This window comes from Pipistrellus hanaki (genome assembly GCF_964339955.1).
Source record: "Pipistrellus hanaki genome assembly, chromosome: 10".
In the NCBI taxonomy this organism is placed as follows: Eukaryota; Metazoa; Chordata; class Mammalia; order Chiroptera; family Vespertilionidae; genus Pipistrellus; species Pipistrellus hanaki.
Genome location: NC_140512.1, coordinates 51,163,313 through 51,182,385, shown reverse-complemented (window position 1 = coordinate 51,182,385; position 19,073 = coordinate 51,163,313). Strand labels below are relative to the sequence as shown.

General features: G+C 40.2%; 1 protein-coding gene across 6 annotated transcripts in view; it reads left to right on the top strand.

The window, feature by feature from the left end:
• The window catches only part of CALD1 (caldesmon 1), a 185,642-nt gene that overhangs the window by 64,953 nt on the left and 101,616 nt on the right, over positions 1 to 19,073 (top strand). For all 6 annotated transcript variants that reach the window (XM_084896595.1, XM_084896596.1, XM_084896598.1 and 3 more), the window contains one exon: positions 16,659 to 16,770. In XM_084896595.1, the coding sequence (XP_084752721.1) occupies positions 16,700 to 16,770 (71 nt within the window). In that variant the 5' untranslated portion in view covers positions 16,659 to 16,699. The remainder of the gene's footprint in view (positions 1 to 16,658; positions 16,771 to 19,073) is intronic.

Below are 19,073 nucleotides of genomic sequence, written 5' to 3'. Positions count from 1 at the left end.
CCAGTTATCGTATGGTACTTGCTGGTCTGATGGCACAGGACTGATGGCACAGCTGTGGCATGATTTGGAACTTGGATTCTCAGGCCAGAAGTCTTTCAATAAGTCCAACTCAGTCAGTATTTCCCCGTATCTATAGAGGCGCAGCAAATAACGCAGCACTGTGAGGAGGTCGCAAAGGAGATGTAGGCCCTGACACTGAGCAGCTTCAGATTTGCTCTGAAGAAGGAGATGTTCTGAATATTTGAATAACAAAGCCATATAGTACTTATTGCTAAAAAGAACAGTGATAGTAATGTTGCAGTTGAAAGAGAGGATGGGCTAGAAAAAAGGTAGGATTGAGTTAGCCTCTAGAAAAATGGATGGCATTTGCAGAAGTGGAGGGCATGTTGAGTTACCAAAGACAGGAGGAAGCAGGAACAAAGGTCCAGAGGCAGACATGAGGGCTAGATTATTGCAGGACTAAGGAATCGTCCTGGCTGTGCTTGCATGTGAGGGAGGGGAGGAAGAGGACCCAGGTGATGGATACAGTGGTGGAGCTAGTTCATGGAGGACCTCTGAGGTCTACTGAGAAACAGGATGGTGGCATGTGGAAGAAAGATCATCTTTCTTCTCTAAAACCAAACCAAGAGTCCCAGATGCCCAATAGCTTCCCAGACCCACAAGACAGTCACTAAATGGAGACAGTAGTAAGCCTGGGGTTGCTCCTGATTCCACTTTAAAGCTTCTTTGATCATTTCTCCTACTAAGGAAGAATATTCAAGTTCAAGTGAAATAGCCTCTCATTGCTGGGGTCAGTTCAGCCCTTTCACTGTTGAACATCTGTTTTTGAAATTCAGCTGAGACCCTGACTTAAATCTGTTTAACTTAAAAAGCAGCAAGGGAACATCTTGTTTTCATGAATGTCCAGAGGCTGTGTGTCAACAAATAAAAGGTCTGTTTGCGGCATTCAAAGTAGAAGGGTTGGTTGTGAGATGTTCTGCCACTGGGGGGGGATTTATTGTGGACTATTTGTTTCTTGGAATCATGAACCGAAGTTTGAAAAAATATGTGGACCAGCTTCGCTTAAATCAGCAAATTTCTGTTTGATGATGGGTGAGAAACACACTTGTACTGTCAGAAGGTCCCTGAGCTGGTTGGCTTCTAGAAAGATGCCCCACTCTGCCTCCTACTTGAGCTACGTGAAGATCAGGCCTAAAGTGAATTCTCTACATCAGTATAAATTCCAGCCTGCAGCGACTGATAAATCATTGCTTTTGTATTACTCACATGGGACCTGAGGTTGGAAGGAAGGGTGAGAATAGTTCGCCATCCTGCAAACCTGACTAACTACTTCACTCCTCACCCACTTCTTTAGGAGAGAAAGGTGGAGAGGAGTTTGATTTATCAGCACCTAGAAGAGTGAGCGTCTGGCACATAACACAGTCGATATGTATCTGCTTAATGAGTACAGACTCTGGTCTTCCTGCTCCCTGCACATCTCTATGAATACACATCTGTATATGTGTGAATATCATTCCTGAAAGCTATTGCTACGTATATCTTATTCTAGCCCCCAAAAAACTATTAGGTCATTCCTGTCATTCTCTTTCATCAAAGTTTATGTTTTTCCTTATGTAACCCTTATCCCAATGTGTCTGCTATTTGTTGCCCATCTCTACCATCAGACTACCAGCATGATTGGGGCAGGGTAGTCATAGCCGCAACTTACCGTATTTTTCGGACCATAAGACGCACCGGACCATAAGACGCACCAGTTTTTAGAGAAGGGAAATGAAGAAAAAAAGATTCTGAAACAAATAGTGTCCTAAAATATTTTATGTGCATTAAAACCCAACATCACAGTCATAAACACATGTAATCAACCCTGTAAAGTAAACAGCAGCATTTAGAACCATTTTAGAGCCGGGCAAGCACACAGAGCCGGGCAAGTAAAAAAACTTTTTTTTTACAGTATATGTGTAGGCTATATTTGGACCATAAGACACAGGGACTTTTTCCCCCCACTTCTGGGGGGGGGAAAGGGCGTCTTATGGTCCGAAAAATACGGTATGTGCCCCACCAAACAATATGGCTACCACGTGAGTGTCATTTCAAAACCCTTGTTGAATGTTTTTATGGAAGTGTTCATTATGAAACTACTAAGTTTTCATGGTTGTAGAGCCTTAACCACTCCTAACTATACATGAGTTTAAACACACCAAGGAGGACAATAGGGCTTATAATGCTCTTGAATATACAGGGGTCTTCTGTGTGATGACATATTCACATTCATTGGACCATACACTCTACTGAAGGTCATGGTGGGATGGGTTGGTCTAACCAGCTCTATGTTCTCCAAGTTGTCAGGCCACATCTGCCATTCTAGCTGGTCCGGATCTATGTCATAACATGTGGCAATTTAGGATTTATTTTCTCTCAAATAGTTAACTAGGTCCTAGTGGAATTAAACCTATGGCTTTAGCCATATTAGCTAAATTCTGGCCCACCAAACCAGCCGGTAAAGGCAGTACAAGGATCTCTGGTCAGATGTTTGAGGTGCCTGGGCGGGGGGAATGGGTAGGGCCAAATGGCTTAATGTGTGCATTCATTTGTCTAGTGGTCCCTGTAGACCTTTTTGGAGGTCATCTTGAGTGGAAACAAACTGGATTCACTTGCTCCGTTTTTGCTCTGGCTGCCTGTGTAGACGGGGTTGAAATGGGAATGATTTGTTGTGAGTTCCAAAGGCTCTCTAGAGAAATGCTCCTTCGTTTACAAGCGGTGCTATCCCACAATAGTTTCTTGCTTTGTATATTTGAAAACATTCCCAAAGAAACAAAGTTGGATGCAGAAAAAATAATGAGAGAAAAGAAAAATAATACTCTGAATTCTGAAAAATTCTACTTTAATAGGTTGATCTGCCTGCCAGCTGGCCACAGCGTTGACTACTTGTAATATATACTTTTGGTAGGCCACATTTAGTTCTTGGAACTGTTTATATTAGACTGCAGAAACTTAATTATTCTAAAATTGGCAGGACTCACTTTGGTTACTTAATGCAGAATTGCTTAGTCATCTTTATACCTAGTGTGGACAGCATTGTTTAAGTGTGAAAAATTGGGAAATGCAAATGTGCTCCAAAGAGATTTTAGGTCAGGTAGAAAAACAAGAAGGTGACATTTTTCTCAAGATGCTTAACAGGTGGTTGCCACATGTTTTAATTTGACAGGCTAGGTGACTGCTGAAGTCCTTGATTACAGTATTTTTCTGTTTTCTTTGTGGATTTTGTCAGAAGTAAAATGCTGCTGCTTCTGCTGTTGCTGCTGCTGCTGCTGCTGCTTAGAATGTATTCTAATCCTAGATTTTTCAAGGTCATGGTTTTCCAGTAAAACTGCGAGGAACTCTAGCCTCAGCCGTCAGAACAGCTTTCTTTTTCTCAGAAACAAACAAGGATGCCATTTCAAGCCAGTTGTCACAAAGATCCCTCTTTTGTCTCTTGATTTGAGTATGTATCTTACCATACTTGAACTATCTGCCTTCCAAATATAATGCAGATTTATAGAGCTTCAGCAAGAAGTGGGCAGGCAAAATGAGTTTCTTTCTCATATTTTCAAGTCTGAAGTGGCGCCGAAGGTCTCCAGTTTTCCCAGGAATGCCCATGGCCTCATACTCTTCCTGTGACCTGGGCTTGGGCTCCTAAGAGAGATGGTAAGAGAAGATAACAGTCCTGTAGCCAATGGGTAGTGACACAGCTGGGGAAGGGTAGGTTCCCAAGCAAACATCCAGAACGGGACCTTATGTTTCTAATTACTGAGCATGGTTAGAGAGCCAAATCAGGCAACACTTCTTTTGAGACTGATGGAAGCATTTAAATCAGCTCTGAATGTCAGTATTTTCTAATTATGATGGAAGAGTGGCAAGGAATCTCCAAAGGCCTTGGAAATTTGGAGTGTTTCAGATCAACTCTGATTCTTTCAGTTTCTTATTCATCATCTGTCTGTTTTGTCCTTCTTTCTCTTTGAACATCCCAGAACAAACATATTCCCCCAGTCAGTAATGCCTAATACCCCTCTTCCTGAAACCAGAATGTCTTTCTAGGTCAAGGTCCTTTTCCACTAGAGGGAAACAGCAATTCCAAATCACTATTTAAAATGGAGCTCCATTAGAGAGCAACCAAAGGACTTGTATGCATGCATATTAGCATAACCAATGGTCACAGACACTGGGGCTGTGGGGGCTTGCCTGGGGTGGGAATGGCTGATGGGCGGGCGGGGGGGGGGGGGGAGAAAGAGGGGGTTGGGGCAAGAGGAGTCAATTGGGGAAAAGGGAGACATATGTAAAACTTTAGACAATAAAATGAATAAATAAATAATGGAGCTCCATAGCAAATCACCACCATCCCCAAGGTTACTAAGATCTCAAAAGGAGATGTGGCATTTTGGTAATGTGTTAGCAGAGTTTGTCTGTTTGCCAGTCAAGTCCATTGAATAAGGACCGCCCTGGAGTCCATTTCAGTTCAATAAATGTGGACCCATGCTGACTATAAGATAGAACAGTCAGGTCTTCGAAGGATTATAATCCTCTGGGAAAGACAGCTATGTTCTTAGTAATTAAAATATAAGCCACAGACTAAGTATTGCAATTGAAGTATAAATGTGGGTATCAGGACGAACTCATGTCAGATAGTCTTAAGCCTCTATTGTGAGCCATTCCTTACATGAAGAATTGTCCAGGAATCCCCAAACTAACAAACTGCTGAAACTACCAGCTAAATGATTAATGTGAAAACATAAAGGGAGCAGTCTAGCTGCTTTTCAGCTTATGATTTGACTGCTGTATAAATGTATCTGTTTAAATTATGTATCTATTATGTCCAAGGGCCATAATGGATAATGCCCCTCGGTTTTGTTTCAAAGCTTTTCATCTTAGATTATAAAGTCCTAGAAGATTGTCTCTAGCTTGCTTAATGACACCAGAGCACAATAAATGCATTTGATGATCATGATGAATAGATGTTAAAAAAATTTCACTGGGGAGTTATTAGTCACTGGTCAATAATAACATATTCTTCATGTACAAAAATGTTGCCTTTGACAAAGTACCTTCAGGATATACCTTTAAATTGTTTCCAACAGTGTAAATGGATTTGCATTCAGCCATCTAAACTCCCTCACCTTGATATAATCTTATATTAACAAGACAGCTGACTTAAGGCTCTGGATCTTATTTTTAATCACTAATTGGAAGTATTAGTTTAAAAACCAATCACAAAAAGCAGACTCATCGGTTGCCGATATTTTTATGGCTAAGTAGATCAGAAAGGCCCAAGGGTCATGCACAAGCAAAACTGCTCTTATGTAAAATATGACAATTTCTGTACTATCTTTATGATTGATAAAGACCTCTGACCACTGGTTTTTTGTTCCAAATAAACCACTCGTAGGCCTTATTATGCAACTTGAAGAATTATCTCTCTTCAGAAAGTGTCTGAATTTCTTTTGCATTTGCCATGCTATCTTAGTAGCTAGTGACCAATCACAGCTAGATTGCCCGATCTCTAATACCCTCAACAGGAAAAGTGATAGGTTACTAATGATGGCATTAGATGATCACATCCATGCTGTGAGATGCTGACCTGTGCCACATCACACATTTTATTCCATCTTTTCAAGGAGATTATAAGATCTTTGAAAACAGACACCATGTCTTACATATGCTTCTGAACTACATAACATTACTTCACATGGTACAACCAGGGCTTATAGTAGAACTATCCAATAGAACTCTTTGTAATGACATAAATGTTTTCTGTCCTGTCTTCTATAGAAGCCACTACACACACATGACCATAGAGCGCTTGCAATGGACTAACAAAGCTGAGGAACTAAATTTCTAATTTCATTTTATTTTAGTTAATTTTAATTTTAATTGCTTCACATGACTAGAACTGATTGGACAGCACATCAATTGAATATTCAAAATATCTTTCACTGTGTCCTAACCAGATGGTCCTTTCACCTCTACCTATTTCCAGTAATGGGTTCACACTTTCTCAGCAGCCCTACCCATTGTCAGAGAATTCTGTTGTGGCCAGGACAGCCAGCCTCACCACATCAGAACCAGACTCTGTTATCAGGCATACATTTAGAAAGCACATTTATACCTTTATTTATTTATAGCAAAGCTGTGTGTGTGTTTGTGTTTTCTCACACAGACACAGGTTGGTGGGAAACCTCCATTTTTGCCTAAAGGTTTACATCTATACCTTTTCTCTAGGGGCTAAGAGAGCAGTAGTGGCCACATATCCATTCTGATTTGGTATTAACCCTCCATGTCTTTCACTTTAATTCTCCTTGACTTTGCCAGGGAAAAGTATTTTTAAAAGGGCACCGAAGGAACTGTGTTCCAAATTGTCATTTCTCCTCCCTCTTCTAGGAAAACCTTTCATTTGATTTAGCGATCAGTCCAAATAGCAATCCTGGTTTCCCACCGATGGGCTGTAGTTAAGGAGCTGATGCCAAAGTTCTGTATGTTTTAGTCGCCTTTCTTTAAATGGAGATAAATTTATTTTTCTTACAATGATAACCATGGTGTTTTGAACAATATAAAGTGCTCTGAATAAGGTAGCTGTATTGGTGATAGAATTTTAAGATGTAACTACAATTTCTAAATGTGTTGTCTTCCCAAGTATTGAAGTCAGTATATATAAACACCACCATTTTACAAATCTAAAATGCCTGAAGTATTGCCTAGCCATTGTTGCTCAGTGGTTGAGCATCAACCCATAAATTAGGAAGTCACAGTTTGATTCCTGGTCAGGGCACATGCCTGGGTTGCAGGCTTGATGCCCAGTAGGGGGTATTATTTCTCATCCTTAATGTTTCTATCTCTCTTCCTCTTCATTCCTCTTTTTGAAATCAATAAAAAAATATATAAAAAATCAAAATGCCTGAAGTGTCCACTAAAAAGGACTTAAAAAGCACAGATACATCAGTTTTAGTAACATAAGTCTGTCAGTTCTAGAGTTTTAAAATGGAAAATATAGAGGAAATGTAATGATAAAAGGCTGAGTAAGGAAAGAAAGAAGAAATAGGACATCACTTTTTAGTTTTTAGTAGGGCTTTGTGTTCTAGATTCTACCGATTAGAGAAGAAACAACTAAAGAAGACAAAGTTCCTCAGATGGATCTCATTCACTCTTATTTCTATGTTGCTGGACTTCACAGATGTGCCTTGATGATTTTATGTATTTTTTTTAAAGTAGCACAGATTTTTGGAACAAGATGGTGAAGGTTGAGCTCAAGTTAAGTCCAAACTATATGTTAGAATCCATGTATTTATTTGGTTTTTGAGTCCCAAATGAACCATTTGGTTCAGAAAAGAGCAAAGCAGGTTGATAAATTGAATTTTTTTAAAAGGACAAAAGTTCATTTTCTATAGTCAGAAAGAAAACACTGCCAGATTTACTGTGTAACTACTGCAAATGTGGGTTTATTCAACTTTGAAAGTCATATTTAATCTCTTACCAAGGTCTTTAATTTTTTTTGTAAACACTGATCAATCAATAAAATACAGAGATAAATCAGCTTGAGTTACATTTTTTATACTCAGAATGATAAAATCTATAATAAAAGTCTAATGGTTCAAATCAGCTATAATTCCTGAGTGCCTATCATGTTTCAATAGGGAAAAGATTTTTTAAAGACTAAATCTATTCATAAATGGACTTAAGAACAAAGCATGTAGGAAGTAAAATATCAATAAATTATTTAAATACCAGCTAGAGCAATTGAGGATCTATGGCAAGGTGGTATCTTATTAATTACCAAAATGAATCATAGGTGTTCAAGAAGGGAGCTACCACTTCTAAGCTCAAGTCCTCAGAAAAGGCATCATGAAGGAATCCAAGCCAAAAATTCATGGCTGAATATGAACAGGGAAGACAATAGGGAGCCCATTCCCTTCCTGGAATAGTATTAATAATGAAATTACAGAGGTGAAAAATTGTATGACACACTTGAGAGGCAATAAAATATTTTTACAATGCCATGAGGTGATCTGCTTAGTTAATGCTTTCTAAATCAGAAAGCTTAGTTAATGCTTAGTTAATGCTTTCTAAACAGAAATTAGAAAAGAATGCACTTAGATATCAAAGCATTTAGGCCTGGAAAGGAAGAAACATGGACATGCCCTGTTTGATGCAGCCATCTTTGCTAGATTAGATAGTAGGTATAGACCCATACTATTACATGGGGTCAAATGAAACCTTGGGCATCATCTGGTCCAACCATCTCATTTTCCAGAGGAGAAAAGCTTAAAGAGGGTCAGTAGGCCTCCTAACTCTGAGTCTAGGTCATTGATTGCCAGGGATTTGTCGAGGAGCTCAATGGAAGTATTTGGGGTGAGTGAAGATAATTTGAAAAGCAGAGGCTGCAGAATCTGATGGAGTATGTTACACCCAGAAATTATGCAGTGCATGTAGTATGAAGAGAAACATCACTGGGTTGCAATGATGACCTAAATAAAACTATCTCAAACCTTTAGGAGAGACAAAATATGGTCCCTGGCTTTCCTTCCCAAGCCCCTGAATCTCATGAACAAAACACAAAAAGCAGGTGATGGGTGTGACCCAAGGTGGGAGATGTGTCTGATAAGCCTGGTAGAAGCTTAAAGAAGCAAGAAAACTATCGACTGATTTCTCAACAGAAACACATCAGGCCAGAAGGGAATGGAATGAAATATACAAAGTCATGCAAAGCAAGAGTCTGAATCCAGGAATACTATACCCAATAAGGCTATCAATCAAAATTGAAGGTGAAATCAGGAGCTGCACAGACAAAAAAGGACTAAGGGAGTTTATTACCATCAAACCAGCAATGCAAGAAATGCTAAAGAGTCTGTTGTAAAAAGAAGAAATAGGAAGGGAAGAAGGAACACAGGCATAAAGAATATAAATGGCAACAAACAAGTACCTATGAATAATAACTTTAAATGTAAGTGGATTAAATGTCCCATTCAAAAGGCATACAGTAGCTGAATGGATAAGAAAACATGACCCATATATCTGTCTACAGGAAACCCACCTCAGAACAAAGAACTCACACAGACGGATGACAAAGGGATGGAAAAAGGTTTTTCAGGCAAATGAAAATGAAAAAACAAAACAAAAAAATCTGGAGCAGCAATATTTTTATCTGACAAATTATACCTCAAAGTGAAGGCCATAACAAGAGATAAGGAAAGCCACTTCATAATATAAAAGGAAGCAATTCAACAAGAAGATATAATTCTTGTTATATATAAGATATGGTAAATATATATACACCCATACAGGAGCACCCAAATACATAAAATATTCTTCTGGAGGATATCAAGGGAGAGATTGATAGCAATACAGTCATACTAGGGGATTTAAATAGTCTACTAACACCACTGGACAAATCCTCTAAACAAAAATATCAGCAAAGAAACGTCAATCCTAAATGACTCACTAGACCAGATGGAATTAATTGATATCTTCAGAACATTTCACCCCCAAAGCCACAGAATATACATTCTTCTCAAGTGCACATGGGTAATTTTCAAAGATATACTATATATTGGGACACAGGCAAAGTCTCTTCAAATTCAAGAAGATAGAAATCATATCAAGCATCTTCTCAGATCACAGTGGCATAAAACTAGAAATCAACTACAATAAAAACAATCCAAAAAAATCAAGCACATGGAGACTAAATAGCATGATATTAAACAATGATTGGGTTACCAAAGAGATTAAAGAAGAAATAAAAAGCATCATGACAACAAATGACAATGAAAACACAACAATCCAAAATCTATTGGACACAGTGAAAGCAGTCTTGAGTGGGAAGTTCATAGCTCTGCAGGCCTACCTCAAAAAACAAGAAAAAAATGGTAATAAATTATCTAAACCTACAACATAAAGGGGAGAGAGAGAGAGAGAGAGAGAGAGAGAGAGAGAGAGAGAGAGAGAGAGAGAGAGAGAGAGAGAGAGAAGCCCAGCATAAGCAGAAGGAAGGAAATAATAAAGATCAGAGCAGAGATAAATGACATAGAGACCAAAAAAACAATACAAAAGATCAACAAATCCAAGAGTTGGTTCTTTGAAAGGATAAACAAGATTGATGAACCTCTAGCCAGGCTCACCAAGAAACAAAGAGAGAGGACCCAAATAAATAAAATCAGAAATGAAAGAGGTGAAATAACAACCGATCCCACAGAAACACAAATGATTATGAAAAAATACTATGGACAACTCTATTCCAACAAAATAGACAACCTAGATGAAATGGACATATTCTTAGAAAAATACAAGCTCCTAAAACTCAATCAAGAAGAATCAGAAAACTTGAATAGGCCAATAACTACCGAAAAAATTGAAGCAGTGATCAAAAAATCTTCCAGCAAACCAAAGCCCTGGTCCAGACAGCTTTCCAGGGGAGTTCTACCAAGCATTCAAAGAACTTATCCTCCTTAGACTATTCCAAAAAATTCAAGAGGAAGGCACACTTTCAAGCTCTTTCTATGAAGCCTGCATTACCCTAATCCCAAAACCAGATAAAGACAACAACAAAAAAGAGAACTACAGGCCAATGTCCTTGATGAACATAGATACTAAAATCCTCAACAAAATTCTAGCAAATCAAATTCAGCAGTACATTAGAAAGATCATACAACATGAACAAGTGGGATTTATTCCAGGGATGCAAGGATGGTACAATATCCGCAAATCAATAAATGTGAGACATCACATAAACAAACTGAGAGACAAAAATCACATAATCACATCAACCGAAGCAGAAAAAGCATTTGACAAAATCCAACACCCTTTCTTGATCCAAAACTCTCAGCAAAGTGGGAATAGAAGGATTGTACCTTAACATAATAAAAGCTTTATATGACAAACCTACAGCCAACATCATACTTAATGGGCAAAAACTAAATTCATTTCCCTAAGAACAGGAACAAGATAGGGATGCCCACTTTCACCACTCCTGTTCACTATAATACTGGAAGAGCTAGCCATAATGATCAGACAAGAAGAAGAAATAAAAGGCATCCAAATTGAAAAAGAAGAAATAAAACTGTCCTTATTCAAGATGACATGATATTATACATAGAAAACCCAAAGACTCCATAAAAAACTATTAGACCTAAGAAATGAATTTGGCAATGTAGCAAGATATAAAATTAACACCTAGAAATCTATGGCCTTTTCATACACCAATAATGAACTCACAGAAAGAGAAAGGAAAAAACTATCTCATTTATCATTGCACCAAAAAATTGAGATACCTAGGAATAAACTTAACTAAGGAGATAAAAGACCTGTACTTGGAAAACTACAGGACATTGAAAAAAGAGATAGAAGAAGACATAAACAATTGGAAGAACATACGATGTTCATGGATTTGTAGAATCAACATCATTAAAATGTCCATACTACCCAAATTTACAAATTCAACATGTCCATACTACCCAAATTTACAAATTCAATGCAATCCCCATTAAAATACCAATGGCACATTTCAAAGATCTAGAACAAACTCTCCAAAAATTCATCTGGAATAAAAATAAAACAAAAACCCTTGAATAGCCACAGCAATCAATCCTAAGAAAGAAGAACAAAGTTGGAGCCATCACAATACCAGATATCAAGCTATATTACCAATCCACGGTACTCAAAATGGCCTGGTACTGGCATGAGAACAGACATATAGACTAATGGAATAGAACAGAGAACCCAGAAATTGACCCATTATGCTCAATTAATATTTGACAAAGAGGCAAGAGCATACAATGGAGCCAAGACATTCTCTTCAATAAATGGTACTGGGAAATTTGGTCAGATACATGCAAAAAATTGAAACTAGATCACCAACTTATACCATACACAAAAACAAACTCAAAATGGCTAAAGGACTTAAATGTAAGATGAGAAACCATAAAAATCTTACAAGACTTCATAAGCAGCAAAATAGAAGACATGTCGTAGCAATATCTTTACAGACACAGCTCCTAGGGCAATGGAGACTTAGGAGAAAATAAACAAATGGGACTACATCAAAATAAAAAGCTTCTGCACAGCAAAAGAAACCATCAACCAAACAAGAAAGCCTACTGCATGGCAATATTTGCAATAAGGGTTTAATCTCCAAAATTTATAGAGAACTCATACAACTTAACCAAAGGAAAATAAATGATCCAATCAAAAAATGAGCAAAGGATCTAAATAGACATTTTTCAAAAGAGGACATACAGAAGGACCAGAGACATATGAAAACAAGCTCAAAGTCACTAACCATCTGAGAGATACAAATCAAAACAACAAAATACCATCTCATACCTGTCAGAATGACTGTCATCAACAAATCAACAAACAACAAGTGCTGGCGATGATGTGGAAAAAAAGGAACCCTCTTGCACTGCTGGTAGAAATGCATACTGGTGCAGTCACTGTGAAAGACAGTATGGCATTTCCTCAAAAAGTTAAAAATGGAATTCCCATTTGGCCCAGTGATCCCACTTCTAGGACTACATCCCAAGAAATCAGAAGAGGATATATGCACCCCTATGTTCATAATAGCACAATTTACAATAGCTAAGATTTGGAAACAGCCTAAGTGCCCATCAGCAGATGAGTGGATTAAAAAACTGTGGTACATCCACACAATGGAATACTGTGTTGCTGTAAAGAAGGAACTTTTACCATATGCAACAGCGTGGATGGAACTGGAGAGCATTATGCTAAGCGAAATAAGCCAGTCGGAGAAAGATAAATATCACATGGTCTCACTTTTATGTGGGATATAATTATCAACATAATTTGATGAACAAGAATAGATCCAGAGACAAATGTTAGGGGAGGGAGGTAAGAGAACAACCAAAGGACTGTTCTCTTTTGGAATTTAGGAATTCAACCCTAACTGGGAGTACACAATTCAATGCAAATATGGAAGAAATTGTGGGCAGAGGTGAAGGAGAGGGAATATATGGGAACTTGGTACTTTCTGTTCATATTTTTTAAAGCCTAAATCTACTCTAAGAAATAAAATACATTGATTTAAATAAAAGTTTTTTTTTCTTTTTAAAAAGCCCAGCACATAGTACATACTCAATAAATGTTAGTTATTTTAGAACTCAACTAACTTATTCAAAGTCTCAGACACTACAGGTTTTATTCTTGATGTATTTCAAAACCAATATTGGTGCTGCCCCCAAAGACTTTTTCCCCCACCCACTCACCATTCAGTTTATGATAATTTGAGGGTAGATAAGACTTCATCACATGATTCTCCCCCTAATAACTGAGTACTTACGGTGTCATTATCAAAAGGAAGGACAGTGTGTTTAAATGATTTGAAAACTGTAACACTGACTTATTACTTAATTACAGCAGTATGGGTGTGCCCTGGTTGTTTTTGTAGTTGCTGCTGTTAATCCTCACCTGAGAATATTTTCCCATTGCTTTTTAGAGAGTGGAAGGGAGTGAGAGAGACAGGGAGAGAAAAACATCGATGTGAGAGAGACATGCCATTTGGTTGCCTCCCACACATGCCCTTGACTGGAATTGAACCCAGGACCTTTCAGTCCACATGCCAATGCTCTATCCACTGAGCCAAACCGGCCAAGGCTGGCATGCCCTGTTTTAAGGGGATCCCATATTTGAGAACCCATATTGAAAAGACAGATATATCAATAGGTAATGGTTCATTTGCCTTTGTAAAGTGCTTTTCCCCCTTTACAAAAGGAAGTCACATCAGAGTTCTTTCAGTAGCATGACTACAATTCCCCCAACCCTACCCGCCAGCACAAAAATCTAGCTTTTCATAAGACTTTTCAAGAATCCATCTGTCCCGTTCATCGGCATGTCCCTCCTTTAGCCCTCCTGTCTCTTTCAGGCCGCTCTGTCCATTCGTGACACCCAGGAGCTCCACAGTTTACAGAATCTCTCTGCCTTGACGTTTCATCACTTCATTGGTTGGGGACCTGTTTCCTAATCAATGTTGCTGGAAGGAATTTGGCATTGACTGGGGCTGGGGGAGGAAATGAGAGATTACTAGCTGGGGACATGGAAGCTCCTGCTCTCAGAGGAGGGAAGGGCAGGGAAGTCACTCACAGTTCTACCCAGACGTGGCTCCCCTCATATAAGAACATGTCAGCAATGTTCAGAAGTTCTGAGATATAGGGTGTGAGGATTAAGAAAGATCTTCAATTCCATGCTGGCGTGAGACCAAGAGCCATTTTCACACACACACACACACACACACACACACACACACACCAATGGAGAGTCACATCACACGGTACACAGATGTGCTTTCTCCTCTCCCTCAGATAGACTCATCACATGTCCACAAAGAATAACACAGAAAGGCACTTGTCTAGGTAGACTCTCTCTCTGTCTCTCTATCTCTCTTTCCTCTCTCCCTAAGTGCTATTATATATATATCAGCAGTATTTAAATGAGTAAATAACTAGATAGGAATAGAATTTTTCTCTAGTTGGAAAAGAAAAACAGATAAGTAATGAAAGGTGAGGGGTAGGAGGAAAGGATGGGGAGGAGAAAAAGAATGTGTGCGAGAAGGAAGCTAGGGAGCTGCCCAGCCAAAGTGCCCACATGAGGTTGGTCAGTCTCCCTTCCCTTCGGGCACTTGAAGGTGGGCCACCGCCTGCATCTTTCCCTGCTGCACTCCTTGTCTCACTGCCCTTAGCACCTCCCCCGAGGCACCGCAGAGAAGCGGAACCCCTGTGGCTCCCCAAGGCCGGCCGGCTGCTTCGCTCGGGTAAGGGAGGAGCGGGGGCTCAGAGGATGCTCTTCAAGCTACTTGGATAAATTAAGGAAAGTTAAATTGTTTGCCTCCGGACAGGCCTCCTTCCCCATTTCTGTTTGCTGTTGCCATAGTTATTGAGAAGTGGCTTATAGACAACAAAAGGCTTTATTGAAGGGAGGAAAGAGCGGAGTTGACTCTCCCTGCACTGCGCTCGGGAACAGGAGCCCATCCCAGGACCCGCAGCTCACTTTTTTTTTTTTTCTTCCCCCATTCTGATTCTTATGATGAGACCAGGCTGGAAAAAGTAGAGAAATTTCTCTTTGGCTAATGAAATAATTTTTTTTTAATAAATAGGAAAATGGATTCTATTCTTCATAACAAGCAACATTTTAGAGAGTACTCTTGGTAGGAGTAAGATTAGAAAAACACCTTCCCATGTAAAAACCCCACATAAACACCAGAATTCAAATTTCTAAAAGATTTGTAAGCAGTATAAGTAATACCCTGGGGGGAAGGGGGGGGGGGAGAGAAAGGGGAAGCATCCAAACATTGGATCGTTTTGTTTTTGTTGGCTGAGGTTTTATTTTTGTTTGTGTGGGGTTTGTGTAGGGGGGTGGGGAGTGGGGGCGGGGAGAGGAATGCTGGAAAAGAAAACCTGACCATTTATTTAAGAAGGGCTCTCTGACTTGGCTTCTTAAATCTTAAGTTTTGCTTTTTTTGCTCCCTCCACCCAAGCTGCACTCGGGGATGGCTCCCGGCTCTGCAAGGCTCCCTGTTGGCCTGCGCAGAGCAAATGGCTCGTCTCATGTGCACAGAAAGGCTGGAAAGTATTTTTTTGTGATCCGAGTGCAGCGGAGAGTCTAGGATTCCAGAGGAAGTGGAGGCCTCCCGCTCCACACAGGAAACAATCTTCAAGCAGGCCTTAAACGCCAGATTCCAGGCCGAGTTTAACTAACCACTGACAGCTCTGTAAACAAAGCAAGGACAAAAAGAGCCGGCTTCCCCTTTTCTGGTAGTCATTCTGGGCTGGGGGCTGCGGGGGAATTCTGGAATACTTGACTCCATGGCACAGACGCGCAGGGGAGGCAGCGGGCTCCTTAGCTGAAGAGCTGGAAAGGGAGGATCTTTCTGGGATTAAAACCGTCACGGAGGAGGTAGGAGAGGATACAGCCGTGCCTTTTACCAGGAGCCGGGCCTTTTACGCTCTGGGAACAGCTTGATCCTAAGGAAACCGCTTTTGGAAAAAAAAACGCTGCTGCGTTATGTTTACTCATGGGATTATCGCTGTGCTCTTTATCATCCTTCTGATGCTAATATTCTTTTAGGCTATGCAGATGATGCCTGGAGAGTCGTGTTAATTTGTGTTGTCTTTTCTTTTTTTCTCGTAGTTCCTACATGTTCCCTTTCTTGCCACTTTTCTGTTTTCCCTCTTTGCTTTCTTCTGCTCTTTGTTCCCTCTTTTCGTAACTTTTGTCCGTGTGTGGCTCCGCAAGTCACAAAAAACAAAACCTCTCCCAAGTTCATCAATATTTCTGGTCTTCAAAACCTCTCTGATTCCTGAGGTCTTTTTTTTCTTTCTTTCTTTCTTTCTTTCTTTCTTTCTTTCTTTCTTTCTTTCTTTCTTTCTTTCTTTCTTTTTTTTTAAACTGGAATCTTACTTATTTGCCTCAAATAGTTTCATGAATGAGACTGAACTTCACACGGAAAGGACTCAGCTCAGGAATCAGAAATTGATCCGTGGCTACAGGATCAGTCTTCTAAGGTGTTTTTCTTAAGAGTAAAGAAAAAAAGGAGGGAATGAAAAAAACGGTGGGGGTGGCTAAAGCAGTTCATGGTAGATAATAACTCGGACTCATCGATGATACTGATTCCACCTCCTCCCCTCTAGATCCAGACACCATCTGGTCTCCCGAACCCTGAACCCACGCCATGGATGACTTTGAACGTCGCAGGGAACTGAGGAGGCAAAAGCGGGAAGAGATGCGCCTGGAAGCGGAAAGGTAAGGGTCTAGGCTGAAAGATATTTTTGTGTTGTGTTGTTGACAGTGTTGGGGTCAGGCCTCACAGAGCATCACGCTGGAGGGCCAAGCGTGGCACACTAACCCGCTGGCAACAGTCCTTACGGAAAGTTTTCCTGTGAGGCCTCCAACTTCTGCCTTAACAAACAACCATCAAGAAAAAGAGAGACTGCAGGAGAACCAAATAGTCGCCTTCACTTAGGGCCTTTCAGAGTGGAGTTTTTAAATGACGAAGGCAGCGTGTGGAGAAAAGTTTCAGAAGCAGTGATACTATTAAAGTGGCATGAAAATGACAAATATTGAATATTGAAACCATTTAGGAAATGGGAGACTCTGTTTTTTAAAAAAAAGTAAAGGCAGCAAATACCAGATGGATCTTGTGGCACATTTTTATTCTTATTAGAAAAGCATGCAGATGCAGGAATCTGTGTATGACGGGGTCGTAGCCAGTGGGTGTGTTACTGTGCAGATTCTGATTCTAGTTGGAAGCTGCTGCCTTGTGTAGGGCCTCTGTTGTGATGATTCTAAGGGCAGGTTGAGGGAATGAAACAATGGCATGTGAAGCACAGAATATAAATGCATATTTCAAATTTTTGACCTCAGAGCCAAGGACAGTGGCATTAAAAGTGGCTTAAGCCAGAGGGTCTTTAGAGAAAGCGGTGTTGGCATTGGCAGGAAAGAAAACGTTAAACAGTGATCTTAAAATCAAATCAGTGTTGCCTCACAGTAATTCCGGGGCACAAATGACAAGGTGCTAGTAAGGGGATCCCTTAGCTATTCTGCAGGAGGGAACTGGAGCTTACATCTACAACAAAAGGTTTTGGGGTCCCCGGGCTCTACTTATTTGTCCGGAGAATGCAAAAGAAGGAGGTGACTTACCGCCTTTGATTAGCTTGGTCAGAGTAGGCTGCCATTCATGAAATGTGTATGCACACACATGCATGGTACCTGGGCTCTTGTGGGTTCAAATCCCAGCTCTGCCACTTCTGAGCTGTGTGAGCATGAATGAGCAAGGGACTTCTCTCTCAGTCACAGTTGCCTTATTTGTAAAATAGGCATAATGTCTACATAGTTTGTGTGCTTGTGAAGATTATTGAACTTCATAAATGACCTAGCTCAGTCCCTGACACATAGGAGGCTTCTCTAAATGGTAGTTATTAATTTTTTTAACCAGTAGCATTAACTAAATACGTAAGAAACAAACTATTAATATAGCCAGAACTAAACATGAACTCCAGGAGAAGGAAATGCAGTCCTCATCCTGTGATGAAACTAGCCAGGCAACGCTCTTGGGAAGTGGTAAGCCATGGAGAAGGCCATGACGGAGACAGAGTGGAAAGGGAGCCATGTAGGTGAGGGAATCACACCAGCAAAAGCCCAGAAGTGGAACTACGAATCCTGGTGCACGAAATCCGTTGAGTACTTGGGGAAGAGTAAGTGGGACTTGTACCTATTGGATGTTTCTATTTCACACAAAGAGCAATAGACAGAGACTTAGCAGGGGAGCAGTGTGTGATGAAAATGTTAGAAAACGTTATCTGCAATGGACTAGAATAGGGGTGTCAAACTCAATCAGAGAAGGGGCCAAAATCTAAAATCCAGCCTAAATCGCGGGCCGAATGGTTTACTGAACAGTCATAAACTGACAATGTCATAAACTGACAGCGGAGTGCAGTGATAACAGCGCGGTGCGGGCCACATTGCAAGGCCTGGCGGGCTGGATTTGGCCCGCGGGCCTTGTGTTTGACACATGTGGACTAGAACATGGTGATACCAGCACTGAAGAGCTAGTATTGAACATAGAGCAATGAGAGTCTGAATCAGGGCAGTGAATATGAAAACAAAGATTGAATATAGCAGGAGAATTAGCTAACCAATCAGGAGAGGGAGAAACTCAAAGACAATTCCAAGGAATATAAGTCCGAGGAGCTGGAAAGGTCTCTGCATTGTTCCAACTGGGAAACTGGGATGGGTTCCATTCTTGGATGGATATCCGGGGCGAGTGTTTACTTTCAGCTAGAAACTGCACACAACGGGGCTTTCCTACAGGCCTTTGGAGATAGAAACTTTCAATGTTTGCTCAGAAAAGGAGAGATTACTATTAGAGAAGTCAGTTTGGGCACACTTAGTATGGCAGCAGTAGTACAAAAGCTGAAGGTGGGTGGCAGTGATGCTGATGAGAAAACAAGTGTAGAGAGAGCCAGAGGCCATAAAGACATAATGGACGCCATCCAAGAAGACCCAACAAAATCAAGGAAGTAGGGAGAGTGTGGGGGCACCAGCTC